Source organism: Phyllobates terribilis, unplaced genomic scaffold, assembly GCF_046119375.1.
Source record: "Phyllobates terribilis strain yellow unplaced genomic scaffold, ASM4611937v1 Scaffold_8__6_contigs__length_399053987, whole genome shotgun sequence".
NCBI classification, from domain to species: domain Eukaryota; kingdom Metazoa; phylum Chordata; class Amphibia; order Anura; family Dendrobatidae; genus Phyllobates; species Phyllobates terribilis.
The window spans coordinates 163,832,012-163,855,595 of NW_027362768.1; the positions used below are offsets into that span (position 1 = coordinate 163,832,012).

The window sequence follows — 23,584 nt, forward strand, 5'->3', positions numbered from 1 at the left end:
GGACACAGATTAGATATTAGAAAAAAACTTTGAGTTAGGGTGATCAATGAGTAGAACAGGCGGCCACGAGAGGTGGTGAGTTCTCCTTCAATGGAAGTCTTCAAACAGAGGCTGGACAGACATCTGTCTGAGATGGTTTAGAGAATCCTGCATTGAGCAGGGGGTTGGACCAGATGACCCAGGAGGTCCCCTCCAACTCTACCATTCTATGATAGCCTGTACAAGTTTGAAAATATAAATAAAAATTAAAGTCCCCATCAAAGTTTGCATGCATGATCTGAATGTGTGATTTACATACATTTGCAGTGTTAACCCTACAGGAGCCATCTTACTAGTAGTGTGAGCTTGCTACATTACAGGTATAACTTGAATGCAGGGGCACAAAGTGAATTTAGCAATGGTGGATCGTTGCATTCAAAACAGCGCATTGCAAAGCCCTGTTGTCAAGCAAAGTGCCCCTCCATGCATGGACTTTGGCTGAACGTGCATGCGTTCTGGATGGGGAGTAATCTACAGCAACTTCAAGAAACAAAAGATCAACCTTAAGACATTCAATATGCCAATCCTCCCAGGCTGTCAAGTGAGAATCAAGACTAGGAATAAGCGGACCCTTGGAAGTTCGAGTTCTGGTACCTGATCCAAAGGATATTAGAACCTGATCCCCATTTAAAAAACAAAAACAAACAATGGAGACAAGAACTTTGGTTCTGGAAAACACCTCTCGTCCCTGGACTTCCTTTGGAACCTTTACGTTTGGGTTCACTCATCTCTACTCCGGACACCCCATGCAGTCTCACTGATAAAAGTTTCAGGTAGCGTGTACGGGGGTCTTCAGTGTATAGCAAGGCATCTCCCCCAATAAGCATGCGCATCATCATTTTATACACCTTTATTAAAGTGATTGTAGCAGCTTTATACACAGTTCAGTGCCAGACAAACCCTCAGTGAACGTGCAAGGACCGCAATGTAAGACAGGAAACAAGGGTTGGAGTGATTGCAAGAGGATGTGGGTGAAGATAGTGAATGTGACAGCTCGCTCACTTCATGGCAATACCCAGAATACAATACCATATATCAGGTCTGGCACATGACGAATCGAGATCAAGTCATTGTCAATTTCTGTACATCATAAAAGTTAAGTTTAATCATTGGACAAGGCACATCAGTGTAGAGACTCCCATCAGTACAGCACTCATCCCAATCATAGGTTAAAAAGTCTATAAAACCACAACCAACCACACTATAGACGCAGTTATAAGTCACAGTACAAAACAAAATGTTTAATTACAAGATCCAAATGTACATAAAAAAAAAAAAAAAAAAAAGTATTAAAAAAAGTTCCAGGTGGGGGTGGGGGGGCACACAGCTCAGCGGATGCTCTGGTGGATGATGCTCTTGCTGCTTCTCGCCTTCTCCTTTTCCTTCTTTGTGACAGGATCCACTTCGAAGCATTTCCACAGTCGGAGGGTCTCGTCTGCTGCAGCGGAGGCCACGGTGCTGCCGTCCGGACTCATCGCCAGGCTGAGGACTCTGGAGTTGTGTCCTGCGGGAGGAAAGCACCGATGCTGGACTACAACACACGTAATGCTACGGACAGATTCAGGGAGCATGCGGCACTTACCTTTCAGTTCTGTTACTCGGGTCATCGTGGGATATTTCCAGAGGACGAGTTGATTCTGTGCAAATCCGTGGCCAGAGATTAATTCCTTGTAGTTTGTGGACCACAGGATCGAACAGACCTGGAGGACAGACAGTTCGAGCTTACCGACAAGCCCTTTGCGATCACTATGGACAAGGAGTCGCCCTTACCTGTGAGTGGGTGTCCACAGAGTTCAAGCAGGTTCCTGAGCAAACATTCCAGATTCTGATGTGTCTGTCGCTCGTCCCACCGCCAGTCGCAAGGACATTAGACTGCCAGGGGCACCAGGACACCGCCTACGAGAGAAAAAGGCATTTACCCTGGAGCACTGAACTGAATCCATCTCCTACATGGACCAAGATATATAAAAAACCTATGCGGATCTAGAATTCTTAGGCTGCTCTCACTGAACGAGCTAAGATTTTAGCTTTTAAACAAAATCATGAGACAGAGCACAGCTCTGGAGTAGAAAACATTAAGTAACTTCAAATTAGCACAAAATACACGGCTCAAAAAAATGGCACCACAAATACCACATCCTAGAGATCGCTGAATGAAATATTCCAGTTGCAAATCTTTACTCATTATATAGTGGAACGCACTAAGAATAAAAACAAAAATGATCAATGTAAAATCAAAAGTTAAATATCCCATGGAGGTCTGGATTTGGAATGATACTCAAATTACAGACTGATCCAATTTCAGTGGCAATGCCTCAACAAGGAAAGGAGTCTCAGTATTGTGTGTGGCCTCCCCGTGCCTGTATGACCTCCCTACAATGCCTGGGCATGCTCCTGATGAGGTTGTGGATGGTCTCCTGTGGGATCTCCTCCCAGACCTGGACTAAAGCATCCGCCAACTCCTGGACAGTCTGTGGTGCAATATGGCGGATGGAACAGAGATGATGTCCCAGATGTGCCCGATTGGATTCAGGTTGGGGGGGGGGGAATGGGACACAGGCAGGACAGTCCAAAGCATCAATGCAGGAACTGCTGACACTTCAGCCACATAAGGCCTAGCATTTTCATGTATCAGAAGGAGCCCAGGGCCAACCGCACCAGCATATGGTCTCCAAATGGGTCTGAGGATCACATCCCAGTAACTAATGGCAGTCAGGGTACCTCTGGCTAGCACAGCTACCCTTCTTGCTACAGTCTGCATTGAGGTGTCATCCTGGATGAGCTGCACTACCTGAGCAACTTCTGTGGGTTGTACAGTAGACAACGCCTCATGCTACTGTACCTCTAGAGGTGAGAGCATTGACAAAATGCAGAAGTGACCAAAACAGCCAAAAAGGATGACAGGTGGTATGATGTTACCACCTGCAGAACTGCTCCTTTATAGGGGGTGTCTTGCAAATTGTTTATCATTTCTACCTGTTGTCTGTTTCCATTTGTGCAACAGCAGAAGTTTATTCACAATCATAACTAGAGGTTGATTTCACAGAAGTGTGATTGACTTGTGTTACATTGTGTTTAAGTGTTGCCTTTATGTATTTGAGCAGTGTACATCTGAAGCAGTTCCTTGCCTTACCTTGACAGCACCTTGGTGTTGTGTGAAGGTTTGTACAGGTGTGAATTCTCCAGAGTCTCCTTGGACACAGGGCCAGATATTTACCAGGTTGTCGTTTGCCCCACTGGATAGATAGCGGCCATCGGGAGACCACTTCAAGCCGCAGACCTCTTGCGTGTGACCAGTCAGAGTGGCCACATGATGCTGAGCAACTCTGACATCATGATGGTGGATGTGTCCCGTCCTGGAGCCACTAAAATAGCAAAAAAAAATAAATAAATAAGAGTTGAGCGGAAGGCAGTCATAGTCCCTTAGGTTAAGTTCCCACGATGAGCTTTTGAAGTGGTGTAATTTTGCACAAAAAAAAAAAAAAAAAAAAGGCACAAACGACCCACCAAACACTCATCACAGGAGGGTAGCCTTAGAGGACAACGCTCTAATCTGTGGGGGTTATAAGACATCAGGACTACATAAAGCAGTGTTCACACTCCTGGGATAAAGTTGTGCTGCTACATCTGAAGTCATACATATTTATACACTTAGTTGCATTTATTTTACAATCCTAGAGCGCATTTCCTCTTAGGTCCGTTTGGATCACTACTGTAGTCCAAGAACGAAATGTCAGAATTATACTACAGATTATTTTGACCATTTTTCTTTACATCACATTCCCATAAGCTCAGAAATGTAGGAGTTTAGTGTTTGGACATAACTGGTGTCAGTCAGGTTTGTAGGTCTCGCTGCTCGCACAGGCCTTTACAGTTCTGCCCAGAAATTATCTAATGGATTGAGGTTTGTGATGACACTGTTGCCCTTAAGCCATTTTTTGGATTTACACTTTGGGTCATTTGGAAGACTCAATCGTGCCCAAGCTGTAGGCCACGTTCACACGTTCTGGTTTTGGTTTATAAATACTGATGTAAAATACTGGAGTGGGTGAAAAATGTAGAAGTGGTGACGAGTTTCTATTATACTTTTCCTGATTGTGGCCTTATCGCCATCATCTTGACCGGACTTTCCTTCCTCATAATGCCCTGTATTTTGTGCACCGGTCCCTCCGGCAGCAAAGCATAAACATGATGCTACCATCCCTGTATTTCATGGTTTTGCCTTGCAAGCCTCCCCTTTGGCCATATTCACCCTCATACATGGAGGAGTTTTTTTTTTCTTCGTTACATTACACCGGAGGACATTTCTCCAAAAACGTAACATCTTTGTTCCCATGCGAGTTGAAAACTGTAACCCGGCTTCTTATGGTGGTATTCGAGCAGTGGCTTCCTTGCTCAGTGGCCTGTCTGGTCACGTTGACATGAGAAGTTTTACTATGGCTTCATTACTGGTATAACCTGTTCCCTCCAGCATCTTCACAAGCTCTTCTGTTCTTAGAGATGAACTGACTTGTACTTTTTGTATGAAAGTACAAGTCATTCTAAGCGAGAGCGAGTCTCCTCCCTAAACAGTATAATGACCATGGGGGAGGGTCACATTGTGCTTACATTTGCAGATCATATGAACATGGTACTTTCAGACATTTAGCAGTTGCTCCCAGGGATGTACTAGCATATTTTTTTTTTTTGGTCTTGGTAGATTTTCCTATGACGGCATAGGCCTTCATGCTGCCACATACACCAAATACTGCGATAGTGTCAATTAGTTAGCTGGTGCCTTCATAGACCATTTGGTCAAATTCAGACGTTCGTGAAACACTGGAAGATAGGGTTGGGAGACCCACGGCTGCCGGGCTCTATCATATTAAGCTGTTGAGTTTATGTACATCACAGTACAGTTTCATGAACATCTGAGTTTAGCCTTAGGCTATGTGCCCACGATGCAGAAATGCTCCGGATTTTTTCCTGAGCGTTTCTGCATCTCCCTGGCAGAAAAAAAACGCATGCGGATTGTACATGCGTTTTTCCTGCCAGGGACAGGCGGAGGTGAAGCGTTCACATGCGGGTTGACAAGCGCTTTCCAAGCGATTTTAGCATCACTTGGAAAGTGCTTGACAACTTGGTCACACTATATAAATCCATGCAACTGGCATGGATTTATATAGTACGACCTTAATGAATGGTAAAAAAATGAAATAAATCTATATACTTACCTTCCAATGGCTCCCGGAGTGTTTATTCCTGGCTTGCCGGCAGCTCGCCAGTACACTGAAGGACCTGCTGTCACATGACTGACGTCAGGACTTACCGGTAATGATGTTTCCAGGAGTCCACATGACCGCACCATAGGAGGAGTAATCCCATATCCTGTGTAGGGACTGGAAGCACAAGAGTTTAAAAGCCCTCCCACCCCCAACCTCCTCAGTGATTTTCCAAGAACCACATTGGCTGGGTACAACAAAATTTTATTTTAGATTGCTTAGATATAGGTTAGTCACATACAGTAGCAATATAGGGAGGTAAATAAGGGTGCTGTCATGTGGACTCCTGGAAACATTACCAGCAAGACCAATTCTGGTTTTCCAGTACGTCCCCATGACAGCACCATAGGAGTATACCCAAGAACTCATACCTGAGGGTGGGATAACTGCCTGAAGTACCTTCCTACCAAACGCAGATCTCTGCTGTGAGAGAACGTCTATCTTGTAGTGTTTGCAGAAAGTAGTATGTCCTGACCATGTGGCTGCAGTACATATCTGTTCAATGGTAGCCCCTGCTCTAGTTGCCCATGAGGTGGAAATTGCTCTGGTGGAATGGGCTTTGATAATTTCAGGGGGAGGCTGTCCTGAAAGATATGCTAGATTAATCATGGATGTGACCCATCTAGCTAAGGATGGTTTTGAAGCCTTCCTGCCTTTTTTCCCCCCAAACTGTATAAAAAGATTAGAGTCTAATCACCAGTTCCAAGTGGCTTCCAAATAGGCCAACACTGCTCTGCGGACATCGAGATGGTGGAACTCTTCCTCCCTCAGATTCCTAGGGTTTTCGCAGAATGATGGAAGAACCACTTTTTTGTTTAAGGTCATTGATGACACCACCTTCAGGGAGAAACTTGGATCCAGCTTCAGAATGATGCAATCATCCCAAATCTGCATACAAGGCTTGACAGACAGAGCCTGGATTTCACCCAACCGTTTAGCCGTGGTGATTGCCACCAAGAAGACTTTTCAGAGTCAAGTTCTTTATTCCCAATTCATTAACTGGGCCGAAGGCAGGTTTGCAAAGGACTCTCAGGACAAGATTCAGATCCCACTGAGGGGGGAGAAATTCTCTGGGTAGGCCTAAAGTCTCTGGATTGCCTTGACAAACCTGATTATCCAGGGATGCAAGGACAATCATGTGTCGAAGAAAGCACCTAGTGCTGCAATCTGCACCTTCAAGGTACTTGGTCTAAGACCTGCGTCAAATCCCGCCTGCAAGAAATCAAGGATCGCAGGGATGTCTGGCTGAGAGGTGTCTACCGTCCTGTGGAACTGAAAAGGTCCTCCAGACTTTTTTTTTTTTTTTTTTTTTTTTTTTTTTTAAATATATGGCCTGGGTTACAGGTTTTCTACTAGCCTGCATAGTCTGGATCACTCTGGCAGATAAGCCCTTGTTCTTCAGGATCTCCCATTCAGAAGCCAGGCTTAGAGCCAGAGTTGTTGAAGATTCCAATGCAACAGTGGACCTTGCGTCAGAACATCCTCCTGAAATGGTAAAAAGATTGGGTCTTCCAACGCTGTATGACGTAGAAGGGAGAACCAACTCCTCCTTGGCCAGAATGGGACAATTGCTATGACTGTCGTCCGATCTTCCTGCATTTACTGCAGCATTCTCAAAATTAGAGGGGCATGTGGGAAGGCATATGTTAGGCCTTCTCCCGAATATTGTGAGAGCATCCACTGCCAGAGGATGATCTCCTGGGTCGAGAGAGTAGAAAGATGTCTTTGCATTCGTTCTGGATGCAAAAAGGTCTAGGTGCGGCTGACCTCATCTGCAAGTTAGTTGCTGGAACACCTCTTCGTTCTGTTCCCATTCTGAAGCCTTCATCTGACGCCTGCTGAGATAAATCGGCCTCCCGATTGTCGGATCCCCGAAGGTGAACTGCTGAAATGGAGCTCACCATTTTCTCCATCCCTAAGAATATCCTTTTGGCCAGGGACTGGAGAAGTGGGCGTCTTGGTCCGCTCTGATGTCTGATGAAAGACTGCTGTGATGTTGTCCGACAGGATTTTTACATGTCTGTCTCTTAAGACCGCCCAGCTTCTCTGTAGGGCTTCCCAGATCGCCTGTAGTTCCCGAAAATTGATTATGATCAGGTCTGAATCTCTGTGGACCATGTTCCTTGGAAATAAGAATCTCCCACTCGAGCTCCCCATCCTGAGAGACTTGCATCAGTGGTCACTAAAAGACAAGGTGCCAGAATCCACTGCACTCCCTTCTGGTCGAGCCACCAGTGTAGAGAGTCCTGGGCATCTCTGGATAAAGACATCTTCCTGTCTAGGTAATTCTGATGTCCATCTGTCACTTCCAGGATGCATTTCTGTAGAGGCCTGGAATGGAACTGGCTCCATCTGAAGCAGGTGATGCATGACGTCATAATTCCCAAAATACTCATTGCCTTTCGGATCAAATGTTTCTTCTCTCTTGCAAAAGAACGAATCCTTGGTGGAATTGAGAGCATCTTGTCTTCCGGGAGATAAGACATTCGCATTCAGGAGTAGAGATGGACTCCCAGGAAGATGTGTGAAGTACTGGGGATATGATTGGATTTTTCTTTGTTCACAATCAAACCCAGGCTGGTAAATGTAGGACAAGTTCCAGATGTTGCATCATACCTAGAGGAGATCCTGCCACCACCAGGAAGTTGCCCAAGTACAGAATGATGGTAATATCCCCGAGTCGGATATAGGCCACCACCACTGCCATGATCTTCATAAAAGATTCTGGGAGCAGATGACAGGCCAAAGGCAAGACATTGGAACTGGTAGTGTAGAATCTGACTGCCTGATGGTAGCGCAAACCTCAGATATTGCCAACTTGAGGAATGTATTGGCAGGTGGTAGTATGCGTCTGAGATCCAGGGTGCACATTACTGCATCGGAGTCTATTAGAGGAATGGCTGATCTTACCGATTCCATGCAGAATTTTTTTGTAGCGGACCCATTGATTTAGGGGTTTCAGGTTGATAATCGTAAAGGAACTCCCCTGAGGGTTTCTTTATTGAAGACAGAGTAATGGCCCCGATGTTGTTAGTGTTCTGGAACTGGTACAATAACCGTCTGATATAGCAGCTTCTCTATGTCTGCCCATAGACGGGAAAGAGGTAGGGGAACACTTTGTCAGGAGGAATTTTTGAGGGGGATCTTGAGAAAACCATCCTGTAACCCTGCGCTATAGTTGTTAGTATCCAGGGATTTTGAGCGACCCGATGCCAAACTTTTTGAAAAACTTTAATCGCCCCGCTACTCTTCTGACAATCATTGTCGTTTTGGACAGGAGCTAGTACTGGGCTGGCATTTCCTATCTTTGTTCCCCTATGAAAACTCCAGCTTGTGGGCCCCCCCTTTTTTCTGAGTGTTATATTTACGAGAGGGGAAGGGTTTGTTAAAGGGCTGCTCCTTTTTCTCCTCGGGGGAAGCCCTTCTTTCTATCGGACGCTTTTTCTAGAATGTCATCTAGTACAGGTCCGAATACTCAGAGCCCCGAAAATGGAATTGAGCACAGTTTGTTCTTAGAAGCTGTATCTCGAGACCATGTCTTTAACCAAACAGCTCTAAGGGCTGAGTTGGAAAGCACATTATTTCTGGCCGCAAATCTGACAGATTCTGCTGAAGCGTCAGCCAAAAACTTTGTTGCCATTTTTAACTAGGGGCAATGATTGAAGGAGAGATTCCCTCAGGGTGCCATCCCGTAGAAGACTCTCTAGCTCTTCTAGCCAGACTTTCATGGATCTGGCCATAGATGTAGCAGCAATATTAGTTTTAATTGCCACCGAAACTTCCCAGGCTTTTTTCAAAAGTCCATCCGCCTTACTATCCATAGGATCTTTAAGCCCTGACGAGTCCTCAAAGGGGATAGAGGTTTTCTTGACCACCTTAGCCACTGGGACATCAATTTTAGGAACAGTGTCCCACACGTTGGTGTCCCCTGGGTCAAAAAGATAGTCGGGCATGGAAGTCTCATGGTATAGAGAGTCTGTTCGCCGCATCCTCCCATTCCTCCAGTATCATGTATCAAGGACACTTCACATGAGCATTAACAGGAAAAAAACATGGCTCTCTGGGTTCTAAGACCACAAAACATCTCATCCTGAATGTTACTGCTCTTCTCAGTTTCCTCTACTAGCATCGTGTTTTGGATGGCTCGTAGAAGAATATCCATACCATCTGAGTGGAACATTTTTTTCATTCCCCGCCCTGAGGTGGGCTAATAGTCTCACTGTCAAGAGTCGCCAGATGGGTCGATTTCACCCTCAGAAGATGGTGTTATATCTTCTCTGGGTCTTTTGGGTCCCGGGACATCCAGAACTCCTGAACTTGGGGGCTGCAGAGACGCAATAGAAGCCTGAACTTTAATTATACTGCGCATCTCATTTAATAAAGCCCCGTGCTCCTTTAGCATGAAGGCTCTACATTCAGCACAGACATTTTGTATACGAGTCGGGAAGTCTGATGTTCCAAGAGGTGCCTGGATTGTATTTTACTGTGCCCCCCACCCACCCCCGTATCCTTTTTTTCAGGAGGTGGTAATTGCCCAGAGACATCCTATAAAAAAAAAAAAATATGGAGGGTCTGGTAAGCGCAAGCTCCATTAGCCATATAAAAAGGGGTAATGGTACACTTACCCTCCCTGGATCGCCCCACAGCCATGTATCAGGGTGAGACATATCTGCCATTTTGCTGTCAGGGGTGCCCAAGCTGCAAGCCTGCCTCTGATGCTCCCCAGCCCCCCTTTTTATAACTTACCTGGTCATCCAGTCATTTTCTCCTGCTCCTTGGCGTCTGGTCTAACCGCGGTTTGAATTTCCCACACGACCGCCACCGGAAGTAGTCATCTCTGGACTTCCGGTTTCGACGCCGGGTGGTCCTGGAGCTGGGAGAAGCCGGACCCGCCCAGAGCAGGACGCCGAGAGCCCCGGGGATGGGGAAGCGGCACCCGGAGGCTCCAGCACACCAGAGGGCTGAGGGACTCCCGACAGGGAGTGTCAGCCCAGGACCCGCTTGACGGCAGGAAGGAGAGAGCCGCGCCCACCTCCCGATCCCTTAAAGGTAAAACTTCTTCTCCAGTGCTCCTGTACTCCCTTGTCCTGTGTAGGGACCGGAAAAACACTGAGGAGGTTGGGGGTGGTAGGGCTTTTTGGGATTACTCCTCCTCCTACGGTGCGGTCATGGGGATGCACTGGAAAACGCAGCACTTCCGCAAAATAATTGCTAGTGCTGCGTTTTTTTCCGCAATGATAATCCGCAGCAGAAATTTCCGCAGCATGTGCACAGCACATGCGGATTATCATTGGGGAACATGGCAGGCCTTCTACCATACGTTTAAGCGTTTCTGCCGCTGCGGAAACGCTTAAAAAGCGCATCGTGGGCACACAGCCTTAATGTGTTTTATAGGAGTTTGAGCCAAGGACAGTTAAAACTTTGTATGTAAACCCTTGTCCTAATGGAATTATGGATGAAGAAATTTGTTTGCTAAAAATGTATTAGAAAAATTGCTTGTATGGTGTACAAAGTAGGCCTCCTAAACAACTTGCTAAAGTTTTTTTTCCTGTAAAAAGTGGTATCACATCAAGATGATACTTGGCTCAAACAGTTTGATCTGAGTGTCATTAGAATAATTGGCCCGATTCTCTCACATGAGAGAATCACTCGCGTGACCCCAGCTTTCGAGAAAGTATCAGAAGGAAACAGTAGTCACCGTCACCCCTTGCTACTCTCCAGTCCTTGGACGCAAGACTTAAAAGGAAGACTTGTTCACCATTTGGAGAGTTCTCCATGATTTCTTTATCTAGTTGGTCAAAATAGGAACAGTATGTATAACAAGTGTATAAAGAAATAATATGATAACAGGTGCAAACTCAGAACTAGAACTCAGTTCTTTATAGGTTTACTTTATCAAGTTGGGTAATACTCAAGTCTGTTGATCTGAAATCTGGAGGGGATAATTACGAGTTTTAATGACCAACTCAAGCTTATGTAAGCTTACAACAAACTGCAGGAGTGCATTTAAAGAGTATGAAGCGAGAGCCGAGCCTCACCTGGACAGGATGTGGTTGTTCCAGCTGAGAGAACCGACACGGGATGAGTGGCTGACCATATTCCGGAGACGCTTCTGCTGCTGAACATCCCAGAGCTGAGAAAGTATAGGGAGAAATATAAGACACATTCAGACTGCCATGAAAGCAGCAATAAGCAACAGACGTGGACTCACCTGTACTTCAGCATTGCTGGTTCCTACTGCGAGATAATTGCCCTCCTTGATCCAAGAGACAGACGACACGTACTCCTCAGAGTTCTCCATCTGGAGAAGCAGAACGATGTCTCCGCTCAGGTAGTTCCAGAGGTAAACGGAGTCATTCAGTGCTACAGCCAGCAGGTTCTGCGAGCTCCAATCAATTAGGTTCAAATCTGAAGTGAAGTTAAAGGGTTTGTCCCATCGTTAGATGTATGGCCCCCTTCTCAAACAAAAGTAATGATTTATTATTTTTTTTAAATTTTGAATGGTAAAATGAAAAAATAAAAAACTTTATAATCATTCAACTTTTAAACACTAGGGGGAGCAGCTGCCGACATTTGCCGTGATCACCTATTGTTGTGCCAATTCACATTAGGACTGCAGTAAATGAGCCTGATCTACTCCAGGTGTCAGGTGTACTGAGAGGAGGAGAAGGGAGAATGAAGTTCAGGGCGGTTTCACACATCCGGATATTTCAGGTACCGGAGATGTCCGTGTGCACCTGTGTGCCGCATCAGGAGCACATGTACTGGTGTTTGGGAATCAGCGGTACAGTTAGCGTTGATCCCAAGCTCCGGTGCTAAAAGCTGCCCTCATCATTGTCCCTTGCTCGCGCTGTGATCAGCAAGATCAAGGGACAATGTTGGTAGTAGTCTGCTCCTGGAGTTTCTATGTGTAAAAATAAGATGTCCCCTGCTGAAATCCTCTGACCCCCGACGCTGATGAGAATGAGCCAGACCAGAAAGCGGGGCCCTGCATGGAGGTCACTGAATGATAGGACACCACTCGCTGAGCGCAGCTCCGGGCCCCGCTCGCTGGAGCTGCTCATGCTCCCCGGTGTCAGAGGATTACATCTCCTAACAGACGACTAAGGATTTTACCATTTTATTCTTATGTTTACAAATTGGACACAGAGCAGACTACTCCCAACATTGTCCCTTGCTCGTGCTGATCACAGCGCAAACAAGTGACAATGAGGGCAGCTTTCAGCACCAGTCGCTTGGGAACAGTGCTAACTGTATGCCGGTTCCCAGGCACCAATACGTGTCACAATGACGACACACAGATGTCACCCTTGTGTGTTCAGCGTGAGACCTTTTGCGGCCTGTGCAGCATATACACCGCGTGCAGAATTATTAGGCAAATGCGTATTTTGATCACTTTGATACTTTATACATGTTGTCCTACTCCAAGCTGCATAGGCTTGAGAGCCAACTACCAATTAAGTAAATCTGGTGATGTGCATCTCTGTAATGAGGAGGGGTGTTGTCTAATGACATCAACACCCTATATAAGGTGTGCTTAATTATTAGGCAACTTCCTTTCCTTTGGCAAAATGGGTCAGAAGAGAGATTTGACGGGCTCTGAAAAGTCTAAAATTGTGAGATGTCTTGCAGAGGGATGCAGCAGTCTTGAAATTTCCAAACTTTTGAAGCGTGATCACCGAACAATCAAGCGTTTCATGGCAAATAGCCGACAGGGTTGCAAGAAGCGTGTTGGCCAAAAAAGGCGCAAAATAACTGCCCATGAATTGAGGAAAATCAAGCGTGAAGTTGCCAAGATGCCATTCGCCACCAGTTTTGCCATATTTCAGAGCGGCAACGTTACTGGAGTACCAAAAAGCACAAGGTGTGCGATACTCAGGGACATGGCCAAGGTAAGGAAGGCTGAAAAACGACCACTTTTGAAAAAGAAACATAAGATAAAATGTCAAGAATGGGTCAATAAATATCTTAAGACTGATTTTTCAAAGGTTTTATGGACTGATGAAATGAGAGTGACTCTTGATGGGCCAGATGGATGGACCAGAGGCTGGATCAGTAAAGGGCAGAGAGCTCCACTCCGACTCAGACACCAGCAAGGTGGAGGTGGGTTACTGGTATGGGATGGTATCATCAAAGATGAACTTGTGGGACCTTTTCGGGTTGAGGATGGAGTGAAGCTCAACTTCCCAGACCTACTGTCAGTTTCTGGAAGACAACTTCTTCAAGCAGTGGTACAGGAAGAAGTCCGTATCGTTCAAGAAAAACATGATTTTCATGCAGGACAATGCTCCATCACATGCATACAACTACTCCACAGCGTGGCTGGCCAGTAAAGGTCTCAAAGGAGAAAAAATAATGACATGGCCCCCCTTGTTCACCTGATCTGAACCCCATAGAGAACCTGTGGTCCATCATAAAGTGTGAGATCTACAGAGAGGGAAAACAGTACACCTCTCGGAGCAGTGTCTGGGAGGCTGTGGTGGCTGCTGCACGCAATGTTGATCGAAAACAGATCAAGCAATTGACAATTTATGGACGGAGGCTGCTGAGTGTCATCATAAAGAAAGGTGGCTATAATGATCACTAGTTTTTTTGGTTTTGCATGTTAGAAATGTTTATTTCTAAATTTTGTGCACTGATATTGGTTTACCTGGTGAAAATAAACAAGTGAGATGGGATTATATTTGTTTTTTTATTACGTTGCCTAATAATTCTGCACAGTAATAGTTACCTGCACAACCAGATATCCTCCTAAGATAGCCAAATCTAAAAAAAAAAAAACCACTCCAACTTCCAAAAATATTAAGCTTGGATATTTATGAGTCTTTTCGGTTGATTGAGAACGTAGATGTTGATCAATAATAAAAATAATCCTGCACACAGTATGTGCGTGTGCGTATAACATACATACTGTATGTCAGCGTATTTTGCCCAGACACGGTCCGTGGAAACACACTGACATGTGCACATAGATTTGAATGGGTTTCCGTGTGTCAGTGTCTCCAGTACATGTGGAAACTGTCACCACAAGAACTGGACACTGAAGTGTGAAGAGCCCTTAGGATCACACAGCAGCGCCAGTTTGTAGTCAACTTCAATGTGATACCAAGATGAGGCCAAACACCGAGGACAGGCGGCAGTGCAGATTTTGATACATGGCACGGAACCGCTCACTGGTCTTTACAGAGATCCGAGTGAAGCAATCATATCACTGCGGCTGCAGCACTCCGATCACAGGTCAGCTGACCACACAAAAATTTATTAAATTAAACGTCTATGCAGGCCAATACTCTGGAATCGATACATAGCTGAGTGCATCACACATCATGGATTAGATACACAGCTGAGCTGACAACTATTGTGATCTGAGTGCAGCAGTCTTGTCACTGCATCTGCGGTGCTCAGAAAAAGGTAATCATCTGTGCGCATGGGTCCAGACACCAGAGCTGCAGCAATGATTTTGTCCAGAGAGGTGTACTCCCTGCTGGATGAAGTCACCACTGCCGCTGCATTGGAGCGACTTTGCAGACGCAGCAGTAAAGCCTCAGAAAGCACGGATGTCTGAATGAGGCTTCACATGGATTAGGCTCCGCACAGTCAATGTTCAAAACACAGCAGTGTAACCATTTCACCACTATGCTTTGAACACTAGCACTGACAGTGGTGGCGAGCACAGGTCAGGCAGTCTGACCAAGTGTTCCTACAATGTTGCTGACCTGGTCTCTCCACCGCAGCCTTGCTCTTACTGCAGGACTAGAGGCAACTTCTACCAGCGGTGAGAACAGATTGGTGGTACAATGCCAGGATGCCCGATCGGTGCTCACTTCTGCAGTAATTGTGCTCCTGTCACCGCTGAACACTGCGCGAGCGGCAATAGGTGAAAACTGTAGCCTCAACTACAGCTGTTAACTAGACAGCCCAGAGGAAGGGGGGAGTTACCAGTTCACAGTATGAAAGATGCGGTGGGACACCAAACAGTCTCCTATGGCTGCAGTATACAAGTATCATGCTCCGACACTTACACACCACTAAATAAAATAAAAAAGTAGCCCCCAGCAGCTGCAGAAAAAATAAAGAAAGTTGAAAAGTAAATTGTCTAAAAATAAGTGATAACTAAAGCTTGTAAAGCTCCTTCAGATAGCCTCCCCAGGTCTTAAGTACTAAACTTACAGTAATCATTCCTGATCTCAGGAGCGTCGAGGACTCTGTCGGGCATGGAGGGGATGTATCGGCTGGCCTTTTTGCAGGATCCAGGAGTTGTTTTCTGACTGTACAGAACCTTCAAGTTGTTCTGGTAACCTGAAAAGGAAAAGATTTAATAAAAAGCCAAAACAAAGAAACAACTAAAGTTGAAAGGGGTTCTGCCCCTCCCCCCCTCCCAAATCTAATCCCCAATTTCTGGCATGGATTTTTAGAGGGAACCAGTCAGCAGGTTGTCACAATAAAAAACAAAACAAAAAAAAAACTAAGGCCACCACTTTTAATACCTTTCATATCAGTCTAGCAACCTGTATACAAGTCCCCAGCCTCCTCTGCACTACCCCCCCCCCCCCAAAAAAAAACCCCACTTATAATTCCCCAACATACAGTGGGGTCTGATGGGTGTCGCTGATCTTGCTCAGTGACTCATCTCTCCCCACAATAGTCGTGTTCCTGCCTTGCTCCATGTGGATGACGTATCCTACGTCATCCCCTCAGTGTCCCCAATCTGGCTCCTGCGCAGGTGTACCTCACACTGCTGAGAGTGTAATTGGCATGTGCCAGGAGAGGTCAACATTACAGGGCTTTGCTCAGCAGTGCAGAGCGGAGTACGCCTGTACAGGAACGAGATTGGGGGACACTGTGTATGACACGTCCTGCTCATCTACACAGCAGGGCAGGAGGACGGCGACCGACACGAGGAGGAGCTGAGCAAGATCAGAAACCACAGACTGGAGCGCACCACATGGGGACGATTATAAACTGTATTTTTTGGGATATGCAGAGGGGGTTGAGGACTTCTATACAGGTTGCTAAACTAATAAAAGGCATTAAAAAAGTGGTAGTCTTCGTTTATATTGGGGAAACCCTGGAGACCGGTTCCTTTTAAAGGGTAATCAAGAGAATCCAAAGAATCAAATTTTCTTTATTAGCGATTCAAGTTTTGATTTGGGTTAAAGGGGTTTTCCAGTCAGATCTCACAAACCTTCAGGAGCATTGAGCGACTTTCCACCAAGACGTAAGATTTTGGCATCTTCCATATCAAACCCATTCAGGTTGACTGCCCAGGCCTTCTGCTGCTCCTGTTTAGCACATAGGATAAAAAAAGACGGGTGAGGCCAAGAACAAACGAGGGACCAAGATCTGCCATAAGGAGAGTGCTAGCACCACACCTCCTGGTGTTGAAGAAGTGCTCCCGACAAGACGTATCCCCTAAATGTGTGTAGCTGTATTAAAATACTTACTTATCGATGGCTGGTTTCCAGAACCGCTTCTCTTCTGACTCATCGGATCATGCAGGGGTTTGTGTGTGAACCACTTTAACAATGCAAATCTATGGTGCCCCCCCACCCATTTATGTAATCCCCTAGTGATACACCATACAGCCGTATTGTCAGCAGCTTGGGGGTGTTATGGCCCCATATTATTCCTATAGAAGTCAGTGCACTGGGTCAACAATATCAGCAAATACCAATTTATTCATGTAATGGGATATTCCACTTACAATAAGTCATCACATATGGGACCACCGTTCCGCGTGAGTATAAATGCCCCCGTGCTGGGTGGTTTATCCTCTGGCTACTGTAGTACCATAGAGAACGAATGGAGCAACGCGGCAACATGTATTTACGGCTGATTTATGCAGACGAAGAACAAAAGAATCCTGTTCTGGAGATTAGTGGTGGTGGGATCTCTGGTCGGATGCCCACCGATCTAGACAATCACCTAATCTGGGGCTCTGGTCTTCTGTCCTGGTGACTGCAATATTAGGGGGACGACTAACTAGTAACCATAATTTACGGTGCTTTGGGGTATATTACCTATATACCATTACATATTTTCAGTGCACTTTCTTCCATTGAGACCTATATTTTTGTCACATTATGTAATACATTACACACATATAACTCCGGTATTGTTTCTGGTTGTAGTCCTTCTTAATCATATGCGCATCTCCTCCACCCCCCCCCACCCCCCAAAAAAAAACCTCTTGGCTAATTGCTATACATTGATTTGGAGTGACAGCCACCCCCATTCTTGGACCATAATATGGTGTAGGTGGACTCACTGCAAAAATGTACCTAGTGAATATATTGCTATTTATCACCTATTCTGTAGACATGCGATACATCCAATTACCGGAAAACCCCTTCAAAGTCCACGAGATCCCCAGTAACAACAACAACAAAAAAAAAAAAGTGGCAGACGCAATAATCACCTTTTTTGTGGGGGACTGGTCAGTCGGCTCATTCTCCTTAGTGAGCAGGAAGCTGGCCACATCCATCTGCATGGCACTGCGGTTGGGAATAAAGCGATCGCCTCCAGCTCGTGACGGCGTACCCTGCAGCTTCCCCTGCGATTTGCCTGGACAGACAATTTGCTGTTACAGTTAGCAGATAAACCTCCAAAGCCGGCCAAACACATCAGATTAGATGGCGGTAAGCCTAGCAATGCTGATGGCAGACAATCGTCAGAAGCAATCTCTCCCATACACAGGAGCGTTTGTTCCTTCTGAGAAAGTCACCGACTAACATCCCCCGGCAGCTTATCTCTGGGAGAACAAAGATAGACAGTCCGAAAACAGATATGTCCGATCGTTCTCTTCCCTGACGATCAAAATGGCCAGCGCACCATACATGTTACACCCCCAGCCGAACCCATCGATATCAGTCTAATCTGTACGAGATGGGTGGGGGGGCTCAGTTCTGCCCATTAAGTGAATAAATCAAATAAATTTGCAAAAGCATCTCTGCAGAAAGTGAACAAGCAGGGAGTGCTGGGGGCTTTCAGATGGTAAAGATGCAGAATTGCGACTGCACAAACATCTGATTGATGTCCTAATATTCATGAGGGGGTGCCCAGTATAGAGAAGCCGCACCTGGGGTTTTTGATGGCGTCTTGCTGGAGCTGTGGGATCGGTTTGCCGCCTTCATAGGAGACACGATACTGGAGTTCACCGACGTGTTTGCTGACGAGCAGGCTCCCTCCTTCGCCTTGCGCTGCCATCGCGCCAGCGGAGCGTTTGTGATCGGCGTATCCAGCTTTAGAATGCTGTTCAGGTCGTTCTCAAACACAAATTGTGCCATAAGTGTCTAATCTGCAGGACAGGAACGAGATAATTAATGGGGATGAACTTCAATGACCAAAAGAACAAATGTATCCAAGACATGGAGGGCACCATATGTGAGACCCCAAGAACCATCTCCTTTGATTAGCTGGCCTGGCACACATGTGATATTGCATCAGGCTGACCAATCAAAAGAAGAGCTCCAGATTCAATGATGTAGGAGGCTGCGGTCAGGGCCCCAATCCGGCTGTCAGATTACTGACGTGGCTGCTGCACTAGGTCCTCCTTATCTATTCACTCCAAATCTAGTAAATATTACAAATGAGTGACTACAGATTGATTATATCACAGCACCCCTTTAAAGGGAATCTGTTACCCCCCAAAATGCCTTTTAAATTAACTATACAGTGCTATAGGGGACTTCAGTACAGCGACTGATTTTTTTCATTATATATAGGTGTGACATGCAGAAGTAGTGCTGTTGCTTCAAAAGGATCCAGCAACTATAAGAGTTAACAGTCACAAGAGACAGGGAGTGTTTAGCAGAGCCCCAGGGAGATTGTGGGGAACTTGTTTATTAATCCAGCTGGAGCCCAAGAGAAAGGTGGTGTATGATCTGTATCTCTCAGAAGGCAAGTGAACAGAATTCTGGTCAGAGACTCCCTGAACTAACAGTGCAGAGTATTATCGGCCTGGAAGATAAGGACTGGAAGGAATCATCTCCCTCATCAACCCCCCCCCCCCTAACAGGATAAATAATGCTGTGTATTATTGTGTCCTTGTGAAGGAAAAACCTGTGGTTGTGCATGCATAAAAGTGTGCTGCTAAGATCTAATCTGTGCTGAATTATGCTACTGTAGAGATGGACATTACTGTTCCTGCTTTAATAGTCTGTTGCTTCAAAGAGTTAAATGGTACTGGCGGTACTTGATTAAACTCCCCTGTTCAACTGTTTATGAAGACTCTTGTCAGACATGTCTGGTTAGCAACTGAATCTAATGTGTGCCTGAGAGAAGCTGCAGCCTATGGTCGTCCTGAGTAACGGAAACCTGTCTCGCCCTATCTGAACCTAATGGTGTATGTGTAACATAGGGGCCTGTTACTGATACCGATCTTGAGAATACATCTTAGCTCCTATGCAAATTAAGGGCTTCTGTGCCCCTTTGGCATAGTCAATGCTCAGTGCATCTTATACACTGCCTCATTTTGCATCTTGAGGACTTTCCCAGCTGAAAAATCTATACTTACCTTCCGATGGCCCCCGGTGTCTTGCTTCGCTCAGTCCTGGCTGCCGGCAGTACACTGAAGGACCTGCCGACGTCCGCATCGCGTGACCCGTCACATGACTATGATGTCAGCGCAGGTCCTTCAGTCCACAGCGATCTGCCGGCATGGGAGAACGAGCGCAGCGGGGGCCATCAGAAGGTAAATAACTTTATTTTTTTTTAGTTTCTATGGTACCCGGGTCTGGAGGAGAGTCTCCTCTCCTCCAGACCCAGGTACCATCCGCACATTGGAACGCATGGATTACGCATCTACATATACAGTGATGCGTAATCCATGCAGTCTAACGCAAGTCAATGGCGGCAAAAACGCAGCGCTTCCGCAAAATAATTGGTAGTGCTGCGTTTTTTTCCGCAATGATAATCCGCAGCGGAAATTTCCACAGCATGTGCACAGCACATGCGGATTATCATTGGGGAACATGGCAGGCCTTCTACCATGCGTTTAAGCATTTCTGCCGCTGCGGAAACGCTTAAAAAACGTATCGTGGGCACACAGCCTAAGTCTCCACACCAAGGCTGCACTGAAGACCCCTCATTTGCATAAGCATTGAGTGATTTTTCTCTGGCACTGAAATAATAGCACCAGGAGGATTTTGCAGTCCCCTATAGCACTGCATGGTTACTTTAAAAGTAATTGGGGGCGTATATTTCCTTTAATGAAAACACAGGGCGATGGAGAGAGAGAGAGAGAGAGAGAGAGATTAGATATCTCTATCTCCTGGCCAACCCCCACCCCCCCCAGCTAATATTTGTAATAGTGTACACCCCAACCACCACAAGATGGTTTACTGCCGCCCCACCAAAAGTAATGGGCCCCGAGTCTCTAATTGGCTGCCGGTATAACTTACATACAGAAGCCATTGGGCTCCATTAGTGGGTGACAAAGGCCATGCATGAGAGCGGACACCTCCATTACCAGCAGCTGCCCTTTACATGGGGGCACCACCGCTCAGCACCCCGTTACACCCGGGGTTACCGGCCGCAGCCCCGCACTCACCTCTGGCACTGAGTAACCACAGACACAAGTCAGCAGCTAGTAACGGTCACACGCCGGGCGCAGCTTGTTTTAAAACCCACCCGCCGCGGCTCCTGATTGGACGCTCGGCTCTGAGTGACTCCATGGCAACCACCAGACAGGAAAAAAAAAGCTTCAGGAAGCGCCAAACCTTGCGTTCTGATTGGACGAAGCGTACCTAGTGCCAGGCGGTGATTGGTTCAAAAACGACCAAAGGGAAGTGACGTCACGGGAAGTAACCAAACCACCATATTTGTTGAGGGTGAGCAGTTGCTAGGAGAAGATGCTGCCTGATTCTGTGCGGCTCAGGTCGTCAGGGTGGGCATTAAAGTGTATGGTGTTTTCATAGAAGCTTTAGCCTAGGAATTATAGTCATTCTGGATGACTTTTAAGAAAAGCTTTGAAGGGGTCATCCTGAGATATTTTTTTACCTCAGTATATGTGATTTAGTGCATGTTTATACCTGGCCTTAAAGGGGTTGTCTAGATGTACTTGACAGTCGATTCATCCGTGGTTGCAGCAGCCATTGTATTTTTGTGAGATAAGCTGTCATTTTTTTTTTTAAGTGTCATTTTGACAAACATGTCTGTAAGGCCGTGTTCACATGTAGCGTAAATGCTGAAATATTCTTTTTTATGCATTTTGGTGCTTTTTTTTCACTTTAAGCTTCTATGGGGAGTCTGAAAAAAAATTGCAAGTAATAAAAAAAAAAACACTGTTACATTTTTAAGTGCAGAATCAAAGATTTTCTGTACTATAAAAACACATTAAAAACGCTGCTTCACATCTGTAGCAAAAACGCATCAAATAAGTAGGAAAAGGCATAAAAGTGCAGCAAAAGCGCAATCATCAGCGATTGTTATTGCGTAGTTTTGTGAGGACACCTGCAGGTTCGAAAAACTTAAAAGCTGCATTTTTTCTGCTGCTTTTTATCTTGACGTTTTGTGCTAAAAAAAAGTAGTGTTTATGCTAAGTGTGAACACGGCCTCAGCGTTAAATTTCTATTACTTTTCCGCTTTAATGGAGAGAGAAAATCTTGTCATTTTTTATGCCATTTACCAATCACTGTAAATAATCTGTTCACTGTATTATTTGGGTTGGTACAATTACAGAGATATCAGATATCTCCCATGTTGTTTGCTGATTTCTGATATATATATATATATATATATATATATATATATATATATTTATATTTATGGGAACTGAGAACTGAAGGTAAACTAATCAAATTTGCAGACGATGCAAAGCTAGGAGGGATAGCTAACACTAGAGAAGACAGAGAAAGGATTCAGGAGGATCGAGATAAGCTTGAACAATGGGCAGCAACTAATGGAATGGTTTGGGAGAAATTAAAGATTTTACATCTGGGCAAGAAAAAAGAAAATGACATCTACAGAATGGGAGGAATAGAACTAAGCAACAGCTCGTGTGAAAAAGACTTTGTTATACTAATAGATCACAGACTGCACATGAGTCAAAAAAGGCAAATACAATTCTGGGATTTATTAAGAGAAGCATAGAGTCTTGATCATGTGAAGTACCGTATTTTTCAGACTATAAGATGCACTTTTTCCCCACCAAAATTTTGGGGGAAAATTGGGGTGCGTCTTATAGACCGAATGTAGCTTACCGGGGGAGGGTGGGTGGCTGCAGGAGTCTGGCGATGCTGTGAGTCCCGCGCTTGGAGGCGCGGATGTCCGGAGGTACGATGCCCAGGGTGGTAGGAGGGGGTATTTGACTGTCCTCGGCGTTGCGGGGGCTCCGCCGACATTTTGTGAAAGTGAGGAGCCCCCGAACTTCCATGTTCTCTATGTGGTGGACTCCGGTAAAATGGCCACAGGAGGCGGCGCCTTTGCAGATTGAGATCTCGGCGCTGAGATCTCGTCTCCAGAGATCAAAATCTGCGCATGCGCGGCCCTCTGTGGCCATTTTCCTGGAGTCTACCACATAGAAAACATGGAAGTGCAGGGGCTCCTGACTTTCACTAAATGTCAACGGAGCCCACGCACCGCTGAGGACCGTCAAACATCCCCTCCTACCACCCCGGGACACGCAGCGTCGCACCTCCAGACATCCCCTCTTCCAAGCGCAGGACTCGCAGCATCGACCTCAGTATCGCCCGACTCCTACCGCTGAGCAGCCCCTTCTTCCAGCCTGGGAATGGACTCCCAGCATCACTCCGCAGCGTTGCACCTCCGAACACCTCCTGTGTCCCCGCTCCACCTCCGCCGCTCCTCGCCGGTACGCTGAATTCGGACTGTAAGACGGACCCCCATTTAACTCATTACATTTTTTTCCCCTATTTTCCTCCTGAAAATTTGGGGTGCTGGGTGCGTCTTATGGTCCGGTGCGTCATATAGTCCAAAAAATACAGTAATTATCCCCCTCTACTCCTCCTTGGTCAGACCTCATCTGGATTACTGTGTCCAGTTCTGGGCACCAAATTTTAAAAAAAGACATCGAAAAACTGGAGCAAGTTCAGAGAAGAGCGACCAGGATGGTGAGCGGACTGCAAACTATGTCCTACCAGGAGCGGTTAAAGGATCTGGGAATATTTAGCTTGCAAAAGAGAAGACTGAGAGGAGACAAAATAGCTGTATACAAATATCTGAAGGACTGTCACAGTGTAGAGGGATCAGCTTTATTTTCATTTTGCACAAAGAAAGACGAAGCAATGTGATGAAACTGAAAGGGAGAAGATACAGGTTAGATA

The 23,584-nt window shown here is 45.8% G+C and overlaps 1 protein-coding gene across 1 annotated transcript; it reads right to left on the reverse strand.

Moving 5' to 3' along the window:
• Positions 1-719: 719 nt before the first annotated feature.
• CDC20 (cell division cycle 20) lies at positions 720-20,984 on the reverse strand. Its single transcript, XM_073642648.1, has 11 exons — positions 20,851-20,984; positions 18,379-18,597; positions 17,719-17,864; positions 16,486-16,582; positions 15,471-15,599; positions 11,512-11,708; positions 11,339-11,433; positions 3,173-3,404; positions 1,810-1,935; positions 1,622-1,739; positions 720-1,543 (listed from the first exon to the last, which is right to left on the reverse strand). Exons 2-11 carry the CDS (start codon positions 18,584-18,586, stop codon positions 1,368-1,370), a joined length of 1,524 nt encoding a protein of 507 aa, XP_073498749.1. The 5' UTR covers positions 18,587-18,597; positions 20,851-20,984; the 3' UTR covers positions 720-1,367.
• Between the last annotated feature and the right edge of the window lie 2,600 nt (positions 20,985-23,584).